General features: G+C 48.8%; 2 protein-coding genes across 2 annotated transcripts in view; both read right to left on the bottom strand.

The window, feature by feature from the left end:
* Txlng (taxilin gamma) overlaps positions 1–515 on the bottom strand; it is a 44,956-nt gene extending 44,441 nt beyond the window's left edge. Inside the window, exon 1 of the mRNA XM_010643683.3 lies at positions 302–515. Coding sequence (XP_010641985.1) covers positions 302–403 — 102 coding nt within the window. The 5' untranslated portion in view covers positions 404–515. The remainder of the gene's footprint in view (positions 1–301) is intronic.
* Positions 516–14,469: 13,954 nt separating this feature from the next.
* Positions 14,470–22,125, bottom strand: part of Syap1 (synapse associated protein 1) — a 24,465-nt gene continuing 16,809 nt past the window's right edge. Inside the window, exons 6-9 of the mRNA XM_010643636.2 lie at positions 20,007–20,152; positions 18,078–18,136; positions 17,304–17,451; positions 14,470–14,749 (exon numbers count right to left, since the gene is read on the bottom strand). Coding sequence (XP_010641938.1) covers positions 14,622–14,749; positions 17,304–17,451; positions 18,078–18,136; positions 20,007–20,152 — 481 coding nt within the window. The 3' untranslated portion in view covers positions 14,470–14,621. The remainder of the gene's footprint in view (positions 14,750–17,303; positions 17,452–18,077; positions 18,137–20,006; positions 20,153–22,125) is intronic.

The following is a 22,125-nucleotide window of genomic DNA, read 5'->3' as shown; positions in this document are numbered from 1 at the left end:
CGCACGTGGCTGTCACACCTGGCGCGCCCCCGCTGCCATCCCGCACCCCCGAGACCCGCGTGCACCCTGCCCTTTCCCATCGCCGCGTCGCGCGCCCTCACACCCCAGCCATCGTCCCTTCGCACCCTATCCATCCTGGTCCCACCCCCCCACCTGCTCCCACTGTCGTCACCCACGGGAGGGAAAAAGGCCGGATGTTCGTCCCGTGCCTAAAGGCACCGGGAGAGAGTGCAGAGGTGGATCCTGAAAAGGGTAGCCTGAGCATCTCCCCGGCGCAGCAACGCGGACGTTCCCGACTGACCTTCTGCCGCGGGCTGCGTCGCCGTCCGCTCCGTCCGGCCTCAACAGCCTCTTCAGCGCCGCCGCCTCTTCCCCGCGATGCCTCCTCTACCCGCGTCGCCATGAGGTGACGGCAGCAGCCAAACAAGCGGCCCGACAACAGGCACGGAATCTCGCAGGACCCTGCGCCCCGCCCCCGAGTCCTCACGGCCAATCGCCGCACGCGAGCCTCCCCACGTGACCGGAGGAGGTTGGCCCCCCAAGGGCAGGCCCGCGGTGGGGGTGAGAAACAGTGAATCCCAGGCTGGGATTCTGCAAGGGCCGAAGGGCAGGCAGAGGCCGCCCGAGCCTGCGCGGACCGTGTGAGGGCCTCGGAAGTGGACTACAAGTCCCAGCAGGCCGCGCGCTCCCGGCTTGGAGGCCCGAATCGGGATTGGAGCGTAATGCGGCGTTGTGAGACGCAAGGAGAGCGAGAACCGGCGGAGCTGCTTGTGCAGCCCATTGGGACTTGTAGTTTCTGGGGCGATTGTCTCGGTACCGGAAGGTACTAGTTATTATCCTACAGGAAAAGTTTAAATATAGTCCAGTGTTTGAGAAGGAGCGGAATCGGGGACACTTTGTTGTTAGCTGGTTTTGTTGCTGTTCTTCGGAATGGAGCGCTAATGACTTGGGAATAAAGGAAATTGCTCCACGATTCTCAAAGTGGATTTCATGGCTCTCAGAATATGAGGCTTTGGGCGGAGGCACTTGCCAGAGTCCAGCCCTTCCACCGGCGTTCTCACCACAGATTGCCTGTCCCGAGCGCCTGTGCGTGGGCAGCACCACCCCTTCACTTTGGCTGAGCCTCCCGGGCTCTAGCTCAGTTCCCGCAATTGGTTGTAGCTGAATTCGTGTTAAATGTATCCTGCTTTCTCCGTCATCCGTTTCGTTATTTAAATATTTCAACAAACTGTGTGCTTAATCACTTATTTTTCTTCCTGTGACGGGGAAGGGGGCTCTCCTCTGTAATATTCGCCGTTTCCAGCTGATAGAATCAGAAAGCTCTCCCACGAGATCTTCTGGAAGTCACAGGACCATCATGAAATCCTGACAGACTCTTAAATAATTCGTTATGAAAATGTGTGCAAATCCTACACCATTTTTTAATTGGAGTTGAATATAAAAGTGGTAGCAAGTGCCAAAAATTTAGTAACATACATGAGAGTAAATTTCAGTATCCGGGAAATCTCATCCATGGATTTTAATGATTTTGTAAATTGCGCAAAAGTACCATTGTTTTGTTTAACAGGCAGAACACCTCAGACCAGCTTTGAGATTTTAAAACGAAAGAAGAATTTGAGGCAGGGGTAGCAGTGAATAATGAACCTGCACCGGGCCGGGGATTTAGGTCAGTGGTTCCACCACCTGCCTCACAAGCGCAAGGTCCTGAGTTGGATCCCTAGTACTAAACAAAACAAAACAAAAATGATGAACCTGTACCTAGACTACGTAACCTAATGGCCTTGGCAACCAAATCTCATTTTCTTTTTTTGGGGGGGTGGGTACTGGGGATCGAATTCAGGTCCTTGACCTTGCAAGGCGGTGGAACCACTAAGCTAAATCCCCAGCCCTAAATCTCATTTTCTTAAAGGAAAAAAGTCCCTGCAAGACGTAGAATAGATCTATCAGTAGTGCAATTGGCCAAGAAATTGACAAGGTGCACGGTAGTTAAATTATACTGCAATAGAATACCAGGTAGCTACTAAAATTATAAGAATTTCTAAAAATTGACAGGGAAAAAAAGGGATTTCATTTGTGTTTATATAGAGATGTTTAGATTATTCATCAAAATGCTAATAACATTTTTCCCTTGGTGGTTGAGACTTGGGAATCATTTTACTTCATGATTTTATGTATTGTCTCAGTATTATGAAACAAAAAATCAATGAAATTGTCATTATGAAGAAAAAATAACTGCACGCAACCTCAGATTTTTTTTTTTTTTTTGGTACCAGGGATCGAACTCGGGACCACTGTGCTTGCGAGGCAGGCTGCAGAACGACTGAGCTAAATCCCCGGCCCTCAAGTTCACCTCTTAACAGAAATGACATTCAGCTGTAATTATTTGCACACATCCTCATTTCAAAAGGGATTTAGAATGAATCATACGCAACATGCCACAGCACACACCGATGTCATAGCACACACGTGTATATACACACAAATGATAAAGGGAAGAAGAAAATAAGGAGAAGTCATGGACTTGAAGCTAAAAACTGCATGCTGTTAGATCATATACTCAAGCTGGAGATAAACAAAATTTTTCTTTTGTGCTTCTTGACAACTGAGAAAAGAGGAAAACACAATTTACACATTGATTTACCACATCACAAAACAAAAACAAACTAGTTGCTCAAGAGGAACCATAAGCTAGTACTGGTCCTGTGAGAAATATGGTATAGAGATCTAGTTTGTTGGTTTGTTTTGTTTTGCTTTTTATCCTTTCTTTCTTTCTCCCTCCCTCCCTTCCTTCCCTGTCAGGGACCAAAACCAGGGCATCACACACGCTAGGCAAACATTCTACCACTGAGCTACATTTGCAGCCTGGTGTGTTTCTTATAACATCTTGTGTTTTGGGTTTTGGTTTTCTGAGACAGCGTCTGGCTATGTAGTCCAGGCTGAACTTGAACTCACTATGTAGCTCAGCTGGCCTCAAACAGCGATCCTCCTGCCTCAGCCTCCCAAGTGTTGCGATTACAGGAGTGTACCACCATGCCATGCTCTTATATCATCTTTGATACATGCTCCTCCTGTAGTTTTCCAATCTGTCTACAGGTCCTTCAATGTTCCTCCCTTCCAAAGATGAAGTCTAATTCCCCCTCTCACGAATGTGAGCCACAAATAGTAAGTAATCTGCTTCTAAACAATGCAATGCGGCAGAAATGATACATACTTTCCAAACTGGATGAAAGAATAATTCCTGCCCTTTCTGTTCTCATCGCTCTTTTCTCCCCTAAGTTAGACTAAGCTTTTTTTGGGTACTGGGGATCGAACTCAGGACCTTGTGCTTTCGAGGTAGCCGGCAGATCCACTGACCTAAATCCCTGGCTAGACTAAGCTTATTTTTAACAGACCCCTTCTTTTGATCTTTATCTCAGGTGCATCCTAACTGGTTCCTCTCCAGCCTTAGGCTTAGCCAAAGCTTTCTTCCTAAAGCACTTTGCCTATCTCTGTTGGCATCCATTATAGGGACTTATATCCTAGGTCTTCAAGGGCTATCATTTCTTTATTCCCAAGGCTTTAAGGGGCACCTGGTGTTCTGTCTACTATGATTATTCTCATCTTTGCTCCAGAAGATGTTATCTGCTTTAGGAACTGTGCCTGCCAGTAGGGGAAAGGCCACAAGCACAACAACTCATTAGGCGGGGGCATTCTCTGCAAGCTCCCTGGGGGCTGGATAACCTGAACAGAAGTGCACTTACTCAGACACTTGTAAGTTTTGAAAGCACAGCATTGGGACAGAAATTTAGCTCAATGGTTCCGCTACCTGCCTTGCAAGCCCAAGGATCCCAGTTCGAACCTGGTACCAAAAAAAAAAAAAAAAAAAATTTAAAAAAAAAAAAAAAAAAGCACAGCACTGTGTTGCAGTCCTGTCATGCTAGCACTTGGGAGGCTGAGGCAGGAGGATCACCTTGAGTTCAAGGCCAGCCTGGGCTACATGAAGTCCATAGTGAGACCCTGTCTCAAAAACTAAAGAAGGGGGGTAGGATTTAGCTCAGTGGTGCTGCTGCCTTCCTGGCAAGCATAAGGTCCCGAGTTTGATCCCCGGTACTGCAAAAAAAAAAAAAAGATTCTGTTTATAAAGCAGAGGATTTATAGCTTTGCCTCAGGGAAGTGGAACCCACCACAGATCAAAGTTGATCCATGGCTGGACATACAGGAGAGGTGTAGAGTATTATTCCAAAGGGACAGACTTCATTCTTGCTAGGCTTTCACACCCTGTTAATTCGAGGGCCCGTGACTTTTTACAAATGGTACTAAGGATTGAACCCAAAGTCTTTACACTAAGCTACATCCCCAGCTCTTTTTAATTTTCTTGTTGTTGTTGTTGGGTTTTGTTTTTTGTGGGTTTTTTTGGGGGGGTACTGGGGATCAAATTCAGGATCTTGAACTTGCAAGGCAGGCAGTGGAACCACTGAGCTAATTTCTAGCACCAAATATACTGATTCACAATCTATTCATTTCACTAGTGAAAATCCATTTCATTCTCTTTCTTTTTTTTGGCTGTGCTGGGGAATAAAACCCAGCGTCACACCTGCTAGGACTGGCTCCTCCCCAGTCCCTGAGAATGCATTTCTAACCTTCATTCTGCTGCTGAGCCAAGCCTGGTGCTGCCAGAGCTATGGATAACAGAGAGCTTGCAATGGCTAGAGCATGCACTACAAATGCCCCAAGACCAGAGCACCACGCCGGGGTGGGGGAGACCAGGGCCAAGGCCGGCCCTCTCCCTGTACCCGGAGGAAAGTATGCCTCATCACACCCGGTAATAAGATAAAGGTACTGGACTGCTAAAGAAGCAGAGTGGCCGTGGCCAGGAGAAGACAGGAAAGCCATCGCAGAATGTTTGGGCGACAGGATGTTGGTCAAAAAGAGAACTTCAACCAGGCATGGAAGCGCACGCCTGTCATCCCAGCATTTGGGAGGCCGAGGCAGGAGGATCACCGTGAGTTCGAGGCCAGCCTCAGTTACATAGTGATTTCAAGGCCAGTCTGAATGAACCACATCGTGAGACCCTGTCTCACAACACCAAGATGATGATGATGACCATGACGATGACGACGACAGGCTCGATTTGCAAGGCTGTCCCTACTCCCGGTGGGAGGAGGCCCTGGCTCTCCTAATGCCTCTGAGCAGTAGGAACTGTTCTGATCTTGTACCCACCGAACTTTCCATCACCATCAGGCTGGTTGAGTGGGTTTGACCACAGGCTGTTCCCACTGTGTGAGGGGACACTGAGCTTAGTCAGCAGGCCGAGAGCTTGGGCACAGTGTACCCTGAGCACTCTGGAGTCCCCTGCAGGAAGCCCCGAGGCCCGATGGTCTTAGGCACCCCGTGTTCTTCCTGACAAGCACGCTCCCCGGCCACGTAACATCCAGGCACAGGGAACACACCCACTGCAAACCTATGGAGGAAAAGAGTCCCTGCAAAGATCAGCTTCACTCATCAGGCCGCATACCTCTGTGACACTGAACTCCTCAGGCAGCCCCAGGACTAAGATCACTGGTGGGGGCACCAGGAAGTTTTCATTCAACTAAACATGTATAGAGCACCTACTACCTTCTCAGCACTTTATTACATGCCAGACACATACTGATTTTGGTTTTTTCAGACAAAGTCTCACTGTGTAGTGCAGGCTGGCCTTAAACTAGCAGTGCTCCTCCTGCCTCAGCCTCCTGGGTGCTGGGATTACAGATGTGTGCCACCGTGATGTAGGATAGGGGCCAACACTGGACAGTCACATGTATAAAAAACAGTAATATAATCTATGAAAGGGAGGTTTTACAATGTAATCTCTTGAGAGTTATACTCCATGGGGGGGTTGCTTTAGGACAGTTTAAAGTGACTCCTGAGCTAGCCGTAAAAGGGTCAAGAGCAGTTAAATTACCACCCTAGTTTTGACTCCTAGAGGACAGCAATGAGAGCAAGCCAAGTATGGCAAGCACGTACACAGGTAGGGTTTGAAGTGGCGGTAGAGGAGGAGCTTCAGCTAAGCCAGCAAGCACTTGCTCAGGCTAAGCAAATGCTCTACCTCGGAGCTACATCCCAGTCTGCTTCTGGAGTTGGTTTGGTGTAGTGTGGTGCTTTTTTATTTGAGGGGAGGGGGTTGAGACAGGGTATGTAGTTCAGGCTGGCCTTGAACTCACAGAGATCCTCCTGCCTCAGCCTCCCAAGTGCTGGGATTACAGATGTGTGCCACTGTGATGTAGGATAAGGGCCAACATTGGACAGTCACATGTATAAAAAAACAGTAACATAATCCACAAAAGCCAGGCCCATAACCATACCCACTTTAAAATAATTACACTTTCTACCCATATCACTCAGGCTTATTGATGACAGCTGTGGCATATATATTAGACTGACACACATTGGGGTGCCAGCTCTAGCAGGAAGAGGATACCTAAGATTCCTCTCAGGCCAGCGTGGGGTGCATACCTATAATGCCAGCACTTTTTCTTTTTCTTTTCTTTTTTTTTTTTTTTTTTTTTTTTTTTTTTTTTTGGTACTAGGGATCGAACTCGGGACCTTTTGCTTGCAAGGCAGGCAGTGGAACCACTGAGCTAAATCCCCAACTCTGATGCCAGCACTTATGAGGCTCAGGCAAGAGGATCATGAATTTGAGGCCAGCCTTGGCTACAAAAATGAATTTCTGTCTCAAAACAAAACAAAGCAAAGCCCTCTTCTCAGGAGCCAGGTGCAATGGCACACACTTGTGATCTCAGCACTGTGGAGGCTGAGGCAGGAGGATCACTGGAATTGGAGGTCAGCCTGCGCTATGTAGTGAGTTCAAAGCCAGCCTGAACTACAGAGCGAGACCTTGTCTCAGAACGAACAAACGAACAAACAAGAACACGTACCCTAGCACAGGCGGTTGCCTTCTGGCCAGAGGGGGTGGAGGAGCCCTAGCTCACGCTACGCTTAGTGGATCTAAGGATGGTATCTGGGTGGCCCAAGTGACACAGGGACATACATATAATATCCTCAGTGCTGTCTCTGAGAATAATCCCTTAATATCACCTAATATCCAGTCCATTTTCAAATTTACCCTATGGTCTCAATATCTAGAAAAAATATATATATGATCTGAGTTATATTCTATGCTTATACAACCAGAATCATAACCATGTTTTAAATTCACCTAAGCCAAATGAATCATTTTATCGTGAACGCCTGGCCAGCGCCGACACACTCAGAATGTGTGTCATCACCACTCCGTGTAACTCTGAAACATCTCCACCATTCCAGCAGGGAGACCACGGAGCAGCTTCTCCTGGCCGCCCACCCCCGGCCCCGGGAACCAGTGATCTCCACCCCATTTCCATGGATTCCCCCTCTGACGCCGTCATGAGAGTCAGTCCAATCGTGGGGTCTGGCTGCTTTCACCCAGTATCTGCGCACCACGTTGGAGATGTAACGATAGAACAGCACTGATGCTGCAAAGGCGGCCAGCAGGGACTGCAACAGTTTAGTATTCCTAATCTCATTAAGCTCCCGCTCCTTTTTGTTTCTGAGACAGGGTCTCACTATGCAGTTCAAGGTGGCCTGGAACTCACTGTGTAGCCCAGGCTGGTCTACAACTCCTGCCGATCCTACTGCCTCAGCCTCTGCAGCGCTAGGATCGCAGGTGTGAAGCCACCATGCCCAGCTTTCTCTTTTCTTTCCTGATCATTGTTTTATTGATTAATAGCACCTCACTCAGGCCTCCGTTCATTCATCAATTTCTGCTCCCTTTTTTTTTGGTCTCTCATTGTTATGGCTTCTGTCTAGATGACCCCCCAAAACCTAAAGCAGTTGTAGGTGGAGCTTTTCAGAGATGGCTGGATCTAGTGTGTAATGCTGGGATCAAGACTGTGTGATTAGAGCCGGGGATTTAGATCAGTGGTTCTGCTGCCTGCCTTGCAAGCGCAAGGTCCCATGTTCGATCTCTGGTACCAAATAAATAAATAAAATAAAAATCACTATTATTAAAAAAAAGTGTATGCTAAGGGCCGGGGATTTAGCTCAGTGATGCTGCTGCCTCCCTAGCAAATGCAAGGTCCCAAGTTTGAGCCCTGGTACCAAAAAAAAAAGTGTGTGATTAGAAATTAGTCTGTTGACTGGTTTAGCACAGTTCTGGGTGTGGATAATGGGAAGCCCCACCCGGGTGTGGATGCTACCCACGGACAGGCGCGTAGCCTGGACACAATGTAAAGGGGCAGAAAGAGGGCTGATACTGTCACTTGTTGCTTCACTTCTGTGCTGCCTGCTACCTTTTGCCCGAAGTGCCCCCCTGCCATGTGCCACCCTGCCTTGGGGTCAGCTGACTATGGACTGAAACCTCTACAGACTGTGGGCCAGATAAACCTTTCCTCCTCTAACTTAGGTGTTGGGGGTTTTGTCTCAGCAAAGAGAAAAGTTAACTAAGACAGTCATGAAACTTCCTTTTTTTTGTTTTTTTTTTTTGGTACCGGGGATGGAACTCAGGTCCTTGTGCTTGCAAGGCAGGCAGCGGAAACACTGAGCCTCATCCCCGGCCCAAAGTTCCTTTTTGATATTTCATAGTATGAAAGTAATCTATACTAAGTAAAACTTTCAGAGATTTAAAGCCCAAACTACCACATGGACACTCCCCCTGCCCCAGTCAGTGTCCTTGTTAGAACTTCAAGGCTCTGCCTGGTGTGGCGGTGCACAGGCCATGAGTTGAGGCCAGCCTGGGTTACACAGTGACTTCCAAGCCACCCTACACTACACAGTGAAACCCTGTTCTAAAAACCAAAAAAACAACCCCCCCCAAAAAAAAGAACTTCAAGGTTCTGCCTTACAGTTGTTTTTCCTGTATACTCATAGGGAGAGCACCAGGCAAGAACATGCATTTTAAGAGCCTGGGATTTCCTTCAGAGCCACTGTGCCTGCCTCCCAAGTGCAAAGTCCTGAGTTCGATCACCAGTACTGGAGGGAAAAAAAAAAAAAGAACACGGCATTTTAAAATCTGTGTAAGGGGGTTACATATATATAATTTTAATTTGGGGGGATATTTTGGGTTTTTTTGTTTGTTTGTTTTTGGTACCAGGGATTGAACTCAGGACTTTGAGCTTGCGAGGCAGGTGGCAGAACTACTGAGCTAAATCCTTGGCCCCTAATTTTTAAAATTATTATTAATAATGTTTACAGTACACAATGATTACACGCCTCATGGCAGTCTATATAGGAACATAACACATCTTAACTGTTTTGCTTTTTGAAACAGGGTCTCAGTATGTAGCTGGCCTTGAACTCACATGTAGCCTTGGCTGGCCTCCAACTTGTGGCGATCCTCTTGCCTCAGCCTCCTGAGTGGTAGGATTACAAGTGTGCACCATCATGCCCAGCGGCTTTCTAAACTCTTGTACTGCTAGTTTGTTATTCTTACCTTCTAATTTTTAAACTGGGATTATAGATGTGTACCACTGTGCCCAACTGTCACTGATTTTTTTTCTTCTTATGTTAAATACAGAAATTTCTGAAACCATTGATAAAAATAAAAAAGGGCCAGGAATTTAGCTCATGGCACCACGTCTGCCTGGCAAGCACAAGGTCCTAAGTTCGATCCTTGGTACAAAAAACAAACAACAACAACAACAACAACAAAAGCCCCCCCAAATCCCCCCAAAACCAAAAAACAAAAAAACCAAGAAAGGGCTGGGCATGGCGGTGCACACCTGTCCTCTCAGCACTCAGGGAGGCTGAGGCAGGAGAATCGCAAGTAGTGATTTAGCAACACCCTGTCTTGCAATAACATATTTAAAATGGTAGGACACTGGAGATGTAGCTCAGTGTGGGGCCTTTGATTCAATACGTAGTACACACGTACACACACACACACACAGAAAAGGAAGAAGAAAGTTAAAATGCACAAAGGTCCGACCACGGTTAACATTTCGGTGTAAGCCTTCTATGTCTTTTTTCTATGCACATACACACCCAACACACACCTACGCATTTTTGGAGGAACCTGTAATACGCATCTTTGGACCTGGCCAGCTGTAGTTCACACATTGGGGACCCGCTGGAATGCGGAATTAGAGCCCCATGTTGCCCGAGCTGAGCCAGCCACTTGCGCATGCTCAGCAGGCATCTGTCCCTGCGCTCCGTCCCCAGCCCCACCGCACCATTATTCTAAGTGCTCCACAAAATCTTTAGCCGAGGAGAGAGACCGCACTCAGGCCTGCAGCACCAAACAAAAGGCCGTTCCGTCCCCCCACCCCTGTGGAGTCTGGGTTGGGCCTGTCCCCTCCCGCTGCGACAGCCCCCGGGGCGGGGCGGTGACTCGGCGCATTTGCACAGCCCCTGGCGCCGCAGGAGGGGTTCATGCGAGGAGTGCGGCCGTCCTGGGCCCTGGAGACTGCACCGCTCCGGGCTCCTGAGCTGCTGAGTGGCTTCCTTGTCCCCGGAGCAGCGGTTCCCTTCGCCTGTGCGCTTGGCCTCTTCCTGCCCTTCCCCTCCTAGCACGCTTCCCCGGGGTTAGAAGCCGGGCCGGAGCTGGTGTTTGCGTCAGGGCTGGGCTTGGCTGGCTCGGCTCCATCTCATGAGTCAGGCCCTTTTATCCTGCTGTATAATATCTGGCCTTCGGTAACTGTTTTGATTTTTTAATTTGTTTTTTTCTTGGTACCGGGGATGAACTCAGGTCCTCCTGCTTGCGTGGCGGGCGGCAGCGCCACTGAGCTAAATCCCCGGCCCGATTTTTAATTGATTTATTTTTGAGACGGGGTCTCACTAGGTACCCAGGCTGGCCTGGAACTCATGGTGATCTTCTCGCCTCAGCCTCCCTCCCGAGTGCTCGGGATGACAGGCGTGTCCCACCACGCCTGACCCAGGGCTTATGTTTTTGACCAAAGTGGGTATGAAATCCATCCCTTAAGATTCGGGCATTCAGTTCCACTGTCCAGATGAGCCACGGTTCGCTGACATCCAGCGTGGAAGAGGAATGCGTGGATAGGTCCCAGTGTTTGTTTTGTAATGGAAGCAGTGCTGGTTCAACGACCTCCTTGGCGTAAATCCCCAGCGCACTTTGAACACTGTGTTCCTATTGCCCAACTGCCCCTTGGGAATATGTCACAATTGTACAACCCCATCTACAATGTTGCTGCCTTTCCTCCCATATCCGGGTCACAAGTAGGTAGTTCTTTAAAAATATACACAAATGACCTGTGCGCTTCATTTTAGAAGTCAAATCACACGAGCCTTTCCGACCATCATCACCATCATTTTGTGGTACTGGTGATTGAATCTGGGCCTTCACTTTGAGCTATATCCCCAGTGTCTTCTTTATTTTCAAACAGGGTCTTGACAATTTCCCCAGGCTAGAATTTGAGATTCCCCCTGCCTCTGCCTCCCAAAGTGCTAGGATTACAGGCTTTGCCAACATGCCTCGTTTACATAAGGCTTATTTATTTTTAGAAAGGGTCTTACTATGTAGTTCAGACTAGCCCTGAAATGACTATGCAAGCCGAGGCTTTCCTGGAACTTACCTCAGATACTCCTGCCTCAGCCTCCCAAGTGCTATGACTACAGGTGTGCGCCACCACACCCAGCTGCAAGATGCTGTGGCTGGGATTCCCACTTCTTGGGAAGCACCCTGTTAAATTCAGGATTTTCATGTGTCTGCTTCAGTATCTTCCAACAGTGTGCTTCTACACCCACCCCGGACTTTCCACTTAAGGCTGTGGCAGAACAGCCGGGGATTTAGCTCAGTGGTTCCACTACCTGCCTTGAAAGCACAAGATCCTGAGGTTGAGACCCAGAACCCCACCTCCCACAAAAAAGCCAGGAATGCAGGAATGTAGCTTAGCGGCAAAGTGTCTGCCCCGAAAGCATAAGGTCCTGAGTTGATGCCTGGTACCCTAAATAAATAGGGTTGGGAATGTAGTTTAGTACAAAGGCCCTGCGCTCAATCCCCAGTACAAACATCAAGCCTGCTCCAGTTCTTCCCTGAGCCTCCCGGCTTCCGAAACGTCCCTGGCGTCTCGTGGTTCTGCTCCCTTTTCTTCCCAGTCCTTCGCTGCCATAGAGCGGGGCAGAGATGAGTGCCACTCTCTAGCCCGCTGTGTCCCACCCGAAAATCAGGATACCACACGCTCCCCCCCCCAGAAAAGCGAAACAATGCACAGGGACGAGTGATCAGGAAAGCAGCCAAGTCCCTTGATTTTATTAACAAAGGGGCTGAGCACTGCAGAGGCTGAGAATCGCATCCTCCAGCCTTGTCACTGGGGCCTCTTTCCCCAGCTGCACCTCAGCCCCAGGGGCCGCGAGAACGATTTCAGCCGGTCCAGGTGGTACACACACTGGAGGGTGAATTGGAGGCCAGCCTGGGCGTGGTGCCCAGCTCCTTCACCCAGTGTTCACAGTAAACGGGGGTCTAACTGGCTATTTTACATGACAATTTCCTCAGAATCTTGAGGAGGGGTGGGCTGTATTTCCTGTTATAGAAAAAGTTCATTGTATTTTAAATTCCTCAAAACGCTGGAGCTCAGTAGATGGCGAAGCCTTTCTTTAAGAGGAAGGCTGCATTCCTGGTGGCCTAAGCAGAGTTCACTGTCTATTCTGATTTTAATTTTCATTCATATGGCCCAGTTCCCCCCATCTCCGGCCCTTTCCCTAGGCAGCTGCCTCACTCATATGCTAACTAAGCAAACTGTCTGCCACACTGTGTGGCCCAGGCTGGTGTCAGGCTCTGGCGATCCTCCTGCCTCAACTGCGCAAGTGCTGGGACTACAGGTGTGCGCCACCACTGCCCGCTGTCTTTACTACATTTCAGCATATGTGATCCACACATTCACACTGTGGCACTGTTGAAATCTGACAGCAGGCTGGTGTCCTGGAGTACGGGAGCTCACTGTGACACCCAAGTAACTGTCACACATAGGCCAGCCCAGTTTTCCTGCTGCCAGACAAGCACATGCGTGTGCTTTCTTATGGGCCCAAATTAGAGATACGTACATCTTTCTTATGGACAAATGTCTTGGTTTCATTCCCCTTTATGAAATAAACGCTACCGAAAACCAGGAATGGTTTGGGAGGCAAATTGCTTAGGAATTTTCTAGGATGGAAACCCTGAGCTCTTAAACAATTGAAACCACATGAAAATGTGCCTGCTGGAACAGCAGAGGACAAGGACTAACTGGTAAGGTCCCAAGTCACACTCAGGGGACACAGAGCTAGAAAGACTGGCAGTTTAATTAAGACAAAGCCGTAACACCCATATATAGTGACCACGAAAACATGAACCTTTTAGGGTACACAGGGTTCTGAAGGTCATTAATACAAAAGGACACAAGGCCCCGCTTGCTACAAAAACTATCCCATCACATTCATGGTCAGGTTTACAAAGAAAGAACGACTAAAGCAAGGAAAGACAGAAGATCTGGGGAAAACCAGTTTTTACAATTTTTTTTTTCAGGTACCAGCATTTGAACTCAGGACCTCGCACTTGCCAGGCAGCCCCGGCCCTTTACAAATATTTGTGCATAATAAGCTTTCCTATTTTCTGCGACTTGCACCCAGGGCCTCAGGCACACCAGGCAAGTGCTCTCATTTGCAGTAGCACCTGGCTCCTCAAAGAATCGCCCATGGTCAAGCTGTGTTCATTGTAGCATGCAGACCAATTTCATACATTTACATTTTTATTCTTTTGGTTAAGACGTCTCACTATGTAGTTCATGAGCCATGCGTGTTTTTTTTTGTTTGTTTGTTTGTTTTTGAGACAGGGTCTCACTATGTAGTTGAGACTGACCTGGAACTCACCGTGTAGCCCAGGCTGGCCTCGAACTCATAGTGATCCTCTTGCCTCACCCTCCTGAGTGCTGGGATTATAGGTGTCTCCAATCAACTTTGTGATCTTTTTTTTTTTTGTACCGGGGATCAAACTCGGGACCCTGTGCTTGTGAAGCAGGACAAGGCGGCACCACTGAGCCAAATCCCTGGCCCATCAATTTCATTATCTTACCTTCTGGCTTTCGGGTGCAAGGTCAGGAAAGAAAGAAAACAGACAAACAAAAAACTAGCAAGAAAACAGTTCTGAAAGTGCTTCCTCTTAAATTCTTTGGTATAATTTGGTCATTTTGAGAGTAATCTATCCAGTAAGAACAACAGAATCTATTCAGTATCAACATCAATGTAGTGAGGAACACAAATGCTTACAGAACCGTGACTGAAGAAGGAATGATACTTCTGATCTTGTGAAAAACAACACTAAAAATTTTACCTGTTTCTGTGGCAAAAATACCTATACTGCCCAAAACAACAACTCTAATGTGATTTATACTAAGGAAATGTTACGTGAAACACCCCTTTCATGATTATTAGAATAACTGTTCTATATACTTTTAAAGTAGAAGAGACAAGGCTGGGGATTTAACTCAATGGTTCCGCTGCCTGCCTTGCAAGTGCTAGGTCCTGAGTTCAATCCCCAGTGCCCCTAAAATAAAAACAAACAAATAAAGTAGAAGAGACAAGTTTCAGCTTGAAAAAAAAATTTCTGTGCCTTCTGATTCAGTGAGTGTCAACATCAAGAATTTCATGTCAGGCTGAATGGATGGCAAGGGTTACTCATTTATTGTGGGAGAGAGCTAGTTTTCCTCCCGAAGCATTTTTTCTATTTCCTTATCCCAGCTCTCATCTCGCTTCTCAGACTGCGTGACCACCTCATACTCCTGAAGCTCCTGTTGCAGTTCTTTTTCCCAGTCGGCAGAATCTTCTACAAGAAACAAAGGAGAAGGACAAGAAAGATGTGTTCTGACCTCATAATGCATTGCTAACAATTCAGTCAGCCTTCCTTTGTTTTTGAGACAAGGTCTCACTATGTAGTTCAGGCCTTGAACTTGTGGCAGTCCTCTTGCCTCAGCCTCTTAAGTGCTGGGATTACAGGTATGTTTCCACCATGCTCGACTTTAGCTTTACTTGTTATCTTATTTTTTTTCCTCATTGAGTTTATTGGTACATTTTAGGCATACAGTACAGTTACATTCATCATTGGGATCTTGTACCTTTACGTGACAGGTCTTGGCTCTCATTTTTTCCCCTTGTCTCCCTTCACCCCCTCCTCCCTTCTTTATTTTTTTTATTGTACTTATTTATTTTTGGTACTGGGGATAGAACTCGGGCCCTTGTGCTTCAGAGGCAGGCAGCAGCACCACTGAGCTAAATCCCCGGCCCTAGCTTTACTTTTTTTTTTTTTTTTTTTTTGGTACTGGAGATCGAACTCCAGACCTTGCGCTTACAAGGAAGGTGGCAGAACCACTGAGCTAAATCCCCGGCCCTCCTAGCTTTACTTTTTAAATTGCTAGTCTGGCCAGGTGTGTTGGCGCAAACCCATAACCCTAGAACCGGGCCACACAGTGAATTCAAGGCCAGCCTGAACTGCACAGCAAGACCCTGTCTCAAACAAAAACAGCTAAAATTCACTGCTTAAGTGAACGTAGGCTGGTTATGTAGCATAGGGTTCAGCCTGCACCAGGCCCTGGGCCCCGTCCCCAGCATGGCACACGCGTGTGCACTAAAACCTTAAGCTTAGCAGCTACGGTAAAAGCAAACCTAAAAGCCGTGGTAGTGAGCTTGAGAACAGATGCTGTCAGAAAGCGTTGTCTCCCAAATGCCTAGTACAGGTCGGTGCTTGCCGAGTGCTCAGAGATGAGGTGTAACTGCCCTTGAGGGGTTCAATATGGTTGGGGGCCAAGCTACACAATATATAAAAGGATACGAAGCCAGCATGGTGGTGCACACTTGGAATACCAGCACTCTGGGAGGCTGAGGCAGGAGGATTGCAAGTTCAGGCTCAGCCTGGGCAACTAAGCAACTCAGTGAGACAGTCTCAAGGGGGTACGGGGTGTTTGCAACTCAGTGAGAAGGCCCTGGGTTAAATCCCCAGGATTCAAAACAAAAGAATAGGGATTGCTCTGAACTCTAACTCAGGCAGGAATTCAGACAAACCTCTCGCCAGAGCAGCCAGTCAATGCCTTAAGAGTTCTGGCCCAGTGCTGTGTCCCCAGGGGCTGTGACCAGCATGTCACCAGTAAACACAGCAGCAGGGTAAAGGTCACCTTGCCAGGGCATCCGGCTCAGGGGTTCCATCCCCACTCAGTCCAGCTCAGCTCTGACCCCAGGCCCTGGTGACAGTGGGCCCACAAGGTACAGGCGCACCCCTACAGGCTACTCTGGTGGCTGACCCAGGCACGCCGTGCCACTGCGGGCACAGCCGGCTCCCTGGATGGGCAGTGCAGCCAAGGAGGCCACAGGGCCCACCTCATCTGACGGGATTCACTATCGGCAGGGCCGGCCAGCCAAAGCAAACAGGCTCTGCAGTTCTCTCCGCTGCCTTCAGCAGGCAGGAGGGAGAAGCCTCTGGGTGTGGCTCCCCCACAGGCGTGGATGGCAGGAGGCTGGAGGGGGCAGTTTGTCCCATTCCTGCCCCATTCCTGCCCCATTCCTGCCCCGCCTGGGGCCTGGGGCCTGGGGCTGAGCCCTTCTCTCCCCGGGGGTAGACCTGCTCCAGGGAGTGCTTCCACTTCCGGAAGGAGCTAAAGAGCTGTGCTCCTGTCCACACACCCACCTCTAGAGGGAATGGGATTTAGGGGGGTTTGCAGTGTTGGGGCTGGAATCTGAGACCTCACGTATGCTAGGTGAGCCGTCCGCCACTTAGTTACCCCCAGTCCCTTGCTCCTGCAGATTTCAATGGACTTTATTTGCAGTTCTACACTCTGAACAGCAAAAGTCTTAATGAGAAATGATGTACAGTGTACCCAGGTACTAGAGACTGAATCCAGACTGCTAGAGACTGAGCTATATCCTCAGCCCTTTTATGTTTCATTTTGAACCAGGGTCTATGTTGTTAAATTGACAATGTTGGGCTACTTTTTTTTTTTTTTTTTTTTTGGTACTGGGGATCAGACTTGGGACCTTGCGCTTGCAAGGCAGGTGGTAGAACCACTGAGCTAACTCCCTGGCCCTGGGCTCATACTTTTGATCCTCCTGCCTCAGCCTCCCAGAGTGCTGGGGTTGTAGACATGCACCACCATATCCAGCTCTGGGAATCAATTCTAATGCAGAATTTACAATGTATTTTTGTAAATGGTTAGGCTTCCTAATAACATTTTATGCAATCAACTCTGGAACTAGGAGAAAAAAGCCCCAAAGGTTTTTATTATTATCATTATTATTTTTTGGTACCGGGGATTGAACTCGAGACCTTGTGCTTGCAAGGCAGGCACCGGAACCACTGAGCTAAATCTTCAGCCCGCTTTTTATTAGTTTACCTTCTACCACAGCTGGCTTCTCTTCCTTTCTGTCAAGCACAAGTTGCTCCATTTCCTTCCTTAAGTCCTCCTGATTTAAGTTACAGGCATCGAAGGCATCACTGACGAACTCAGAAACACCCGGGCTGGTGGAAATTTCTTCCTCATCCTGAAAGGCAGCAAGAGCTCTTGAGATGTTTCTCTAAGTGACATTTCTGGGCTAGGATTCTGGCTGATGGCTGTCTCACAATTTCATAAGCCTCATTTTGTTCTCTGCCCTGCTAGCTGTGAGTCAGCGGGCACTACTTCTCAACCTGCTAACCTACACTGTTGCCTGGTAACTGGGCGATTACTACCGGCTGCCTCTCCTCCCTCAGCCTGGACCGCTCCAACCATGCTCTCCCATCCCAGCGGAGCACATCTAGGATTACTCATGCCGGAAATGGCCTGGCCTCGGGTCTCAGCTGCAAGTTTAGAAGACGGCACTCTCCTACGCACTCTCGAGGGCTTTTCAACGGCGGCAGACTGTTAATCCAGTCGGGGTTGGGAACTGGCCTGTCCCCAAAGGACGCTTATGTTCCGAGGTGCCTCCCTTTGCTGTTTCCTCTGCCACACCCTTCCACCAGGTTTGTGCCTTGGAGCAGACTGTGGACTAACACCTCCTAGAGTCAAAATAAATCTTTCCTCCTTTAAATTGTGGGTGTCGGGTATGGTGTCCCAGAATGAGAAAGTGACTCAGACACCCAGTTATTCACCTCCAGACCAACAACTAGGTACAACGGAAAACTGTATTACCTCTTGAGTTTTAAGCTGAGATTTGATTACGACAGGTGGTGTTTTGGGCCGTACTGCCTCTAAGAAGTGAGAATAAGAGAGACAATAATTGCTTGCTTCAGTTCTGAAAACATAGCACAGTAACAGCTAACAGATGTCTACAAGGATGACGATACCGAATGCTTTTCAGAAGTGAGCTTTGATGGTCTGCTTTCAGCTTTTCTCCAGTTATTACAAGAACTAGCCATGCAAATTCATCTGAACCTCTCACTTTTGGGGCTATTTTAGAGATGTTACCATACTCAATGCCCTTATATAAAATTTCCAGCAGGAAATAATTTTGGCCTTCCGTGTTAGCAAAATGCATTCTGTTCTTTCTTCGGGATGATGAGGATGACACGATTTATGAAGTTTCCCTGTTGTTCGGAAAGCCAGAGGGGACAACGAAACATGCAATATTCAACCTCAATAGTCTCTTTTCTCAGCAGCCTCGTTTTCTTTTTTTTTTTGGTGATACCAGGGATCGAACTTGGGACCTTGTGCCTGTGAAGCAGGCAGCAGAACCACTGAGCTAAATCCCCGGCCCTGTCCTTTTTTTCTTTCTGTGGTACTGGGGATGGAACCCAGGGCCTTTACACTGAGCTACACCCCTAGCCCATTATTTGTTTATTTTGAGACAAGGTCTTCCTAAGTTGCCTAGGCTGGTTTTGAACATACGATGCTCCTACCTCAGCCTTCCCGAGTGCTAGGGTTACAGGTGTGTGCACTACCACATCCGGCTGCATTTTCAGTCTTAGTCACCTTACTAGGTATAGGTAGTCTTTATGAAAACCATCCTAAGTCCATTTTGTTTAACAAGCAGCATTTGGTGAAACAGCATTCTCCAATAAAATGTAGAGAACGCTGGTCTGTGGGGGTGTGTGCTGCATTTATGTGCAAAATGACAAATTCTGTCGCAGAGCAACTCGACCGCGTTTCCCTGATCCCGATTCAGCTTCAAGCCTTTGCTGGCCTGCAGTCTACACAGCTGTGCTTTTGCCGAAGCACCTGGGCTTCCATGAGCTACAGCACCCCACTTCACGTGGGATGAATGTCCACTTGAAATCAGTGTCCTCCTACACACAGCAGGCCTCACCAAGGAGAAGGTGACCCGAAACACATTCCTTATTTTCATTAGCATTCCAGAGAACAAGCAGTGGCTGATGTGCTAAAATACTTCCTGCTTCCCGGGCCAGTGTGTCACAGTGACTCCTGTTTGATGGAGAATGCCCAGCGCCATGCCAGATACGGGGTTCCCTTACCCTGCAGGCCACGCATGCCCAAGAAGCCAGGTGGAATAAAAGGGCAAGAAACAGAGGAGGCGGCTGAGTCAGAGTGGAGGACAGAATGTAGAAACATCACCTGGCAAGGGGTAGGAAAGGTGGGGTGTACACACAATGGAGCACTACTCTGCCATAAAGAAGGATAAAGCCGAGTCACTTGTAGGAAAACGGCTGCACCTTAAATGAAATAAATCAGACACATAAGCGTAAATATTACATGGTTTCTCTTATGTGAGAAACCCAATATACTCTACAAATAAAGAGCAAAATAAAAGATACACAAGGGCCAGGGATGTAGCTCAATGGAACCACACCTGCCTGGCAAGCACAAGGTCCTGAGTTTGATTCCCAGGACTGGGGAAAAAAAAAAGACAGACAATAGGGAACAGGGAGATAGATCTTTTGCAAATGGGAAGGGGACCAAGAGATGGAGGGAGAGGGGAATAGAAAGAATTAAGATGTACTAAGGACATGGACCTACTCCCTTCGATGGACGTGAACAGTGCGCTGTGCGCTGTAAACAAAAAAGAACAATGTGGGGAAAGAGGCCTGGTGCTCGAGAGAGAGGAGGGCCCTGCTCCCTGCTGCCTGGCTGGCAGCCCGGTGGGCACGGAGGCCGGGAAGGTACCTGTGAACGGCGAGTCGGCGCCTGCGGGGCTGCTCTTCTCCTCCTTGACTGAGGCCTGCTGCGCGGCCAGGGCCGTGAGCTGGGCCGACTGCTTGATGAGGGACACGCGGTAGAAGTAGTTCCTCCAGAACACCTCCTCCTTCACTCTTTGAAAGACACACAGGACACGCTGCGTGAGAAGGCGCACTGCTGTGCAAGGGATCGGCCCTGCGCCTTGCTAGGCTAGGCGAGTGCTCTCCTCCTGAGTCACAACTCAGGCCCCCGGAATGGGTGGTGTTCAGAAGCCCTTCCTTTTCCTATCTTTTAAAAAACGTTTGAGACTCCATCTCACTCTGTAGCCCACGCTGGTCTCGAACTTGTGGCAATCCTCCTGCTTCAGCCTCTCAGGTACTGGGATTATGGGTGTGTGCCACCATGCCGTTTAAGAGTACCATACCTTCAAATCCCAGTGAGGTTCAGAGGAGATTCTCCTTTGCTTTACAAGTGGAAGCTGCGTTATAGGATAAACAGAATAGCTATTTTTTCCGCAGCAGCAACACACAAGTCACAGAGTGCCAACACCACCTTGGCACGTCGTGGTTCATTAGCGACACGGGCACGGCCCTTGGCTGAAGGAAACGGCACTGTTGTGAAGTGGGGTGACTAAGCTGAGGACTGCAAGCAGGGTCAGGGCTCCACAGCGCTCTGCTGTTTCCAGGAGGTTTAAACACATTCAGCGCAGAAGGAACACTGCCAGGGTCGTGCCTTAGGAAAGAGCACTCAGCAGCATGAGAATCAGCAGCGGCATGGAGCTGGCCAGGAGGGGAGGTGGCTGGGGACATTTTGGTTTTTGCAGTACTGGGATAGAAGCCAAGGCCTCAAATACAGGCAAGCACCTTGCTACACCCCCAGCCCTTTGGGAGATGACTGATAAAAAAAGACTTGGGCCAGGCATGATGGCACATGCCTGCAGTCTCAGCAGCGAGGGAGGCTGAGGCAGGCAGACTGCAAGTTCAAATCCCTCCTGGGCAACCGAGACTCTGTGTCAAAACATAAAAAGGGCTGGGGTGCTGTCTGGGTTCACTCTCCTGTACCCCCCCTCAGTGAAGTGTCCTTGTGTCCTTGTCCTTCCCAGGAGATAGCTGGCTGCCTGAGTGTCCTTAGGGCCACTTTGCATTCTCAACTTTCAGGGCCATCCAGCAGGAGCCTTGGGTGTACTATGTCGCCCAGGCGCCTCAGAGGCACTGTCTGTGTCCTCCATCCACAGAAATACCATTCCGACTCATTTCCTGTCAGGACCAGCTCTGTACATGTGAAAGCAGTCGCAGGGGCTCACTGTTGTGTGTCGTCCTCTGGGAAAGAGTCACAATGCAGACAACACGGCGGGCTCTGGGGAGGGGTGACGTGGTTCTCCCATGTTGAACTGATGACTTCCACTCACCCGGCCCATCCAAAGGCCTCGGCACCCACAGCGCCCCCGGGGACACTGGGCAATCGGCACAGCGGGACGGGACAAAAGGGACGGGCGACTGACTCCCTGCTGCCCTCGGCCTGTGGCCTCAGAGGTGGCGCTTTGTTTTCTACAGTTCCCAGATAATGCCGCTTTCTGTGCGGACAGAGGGGCTCAAATGATCAAAGAGATACATGTGTGTGCGTTGGGGGAGAGTCCAGAAGTCCAGAAGTTCTGTATTTCTGTGTGGTGACAGTCACCACCCCCATCCCAGCATGGGGATGGAATCAACTGAATCCAGGACTTAAACATGCTAGGCAAGCACTCTACTCCACATCTCAGGCCCTCTTCTTTTGCGGTGTTTGTCTGCTTGGTTGGCTTTTGGAGATTAGGGCCTTGCTATGTAGCCCAGGCTGGCCTCAAACTTGGGACAGTCCTTCTGCCTCAGCCTCCTGAGTGCTGGCATTACAGGTGTGCGCCACCACGGCCGGCTGGGAGGTTTTCTGTTGTTTGTTTTGAGGGTTTTTTGACATAGGGTCTCCTTAAGTCACTGAATTATCCAGGCTGGATTTAAACTTTATTTATGTTTTTGGTACCGGGGATTGAAGTCGGGTCCTTGCACTTGCCAGGCAGATGTGGGCTTAAATTTTAGATCTTCTTGTCTCAGCCTCCCGAGTGTTGGGATGACAG

Source organism: Fukomys damarensis, unplaced genomic scaffold (assembly GCF_012274545.1).
Source record: "Fukomys damarensis isolate Sample0158 unplaced genomic scaffold, DMR_v1.0_HiC HiC_scaffold_39, whole genome shotgun sequence".
In the NCBI taxonomy this organism is placed as follows: Eukaryota; Metazoa; Chordata; class Mammalia; order Rodentia; family Bathyergidae; genus Fukomys; species Fukomys damarensis.
The sequence above is the reverse complement of the archived record's forward strand: the minus strand, read 5'-3'. Positions and strand labels throughout refer to the sequence as shown.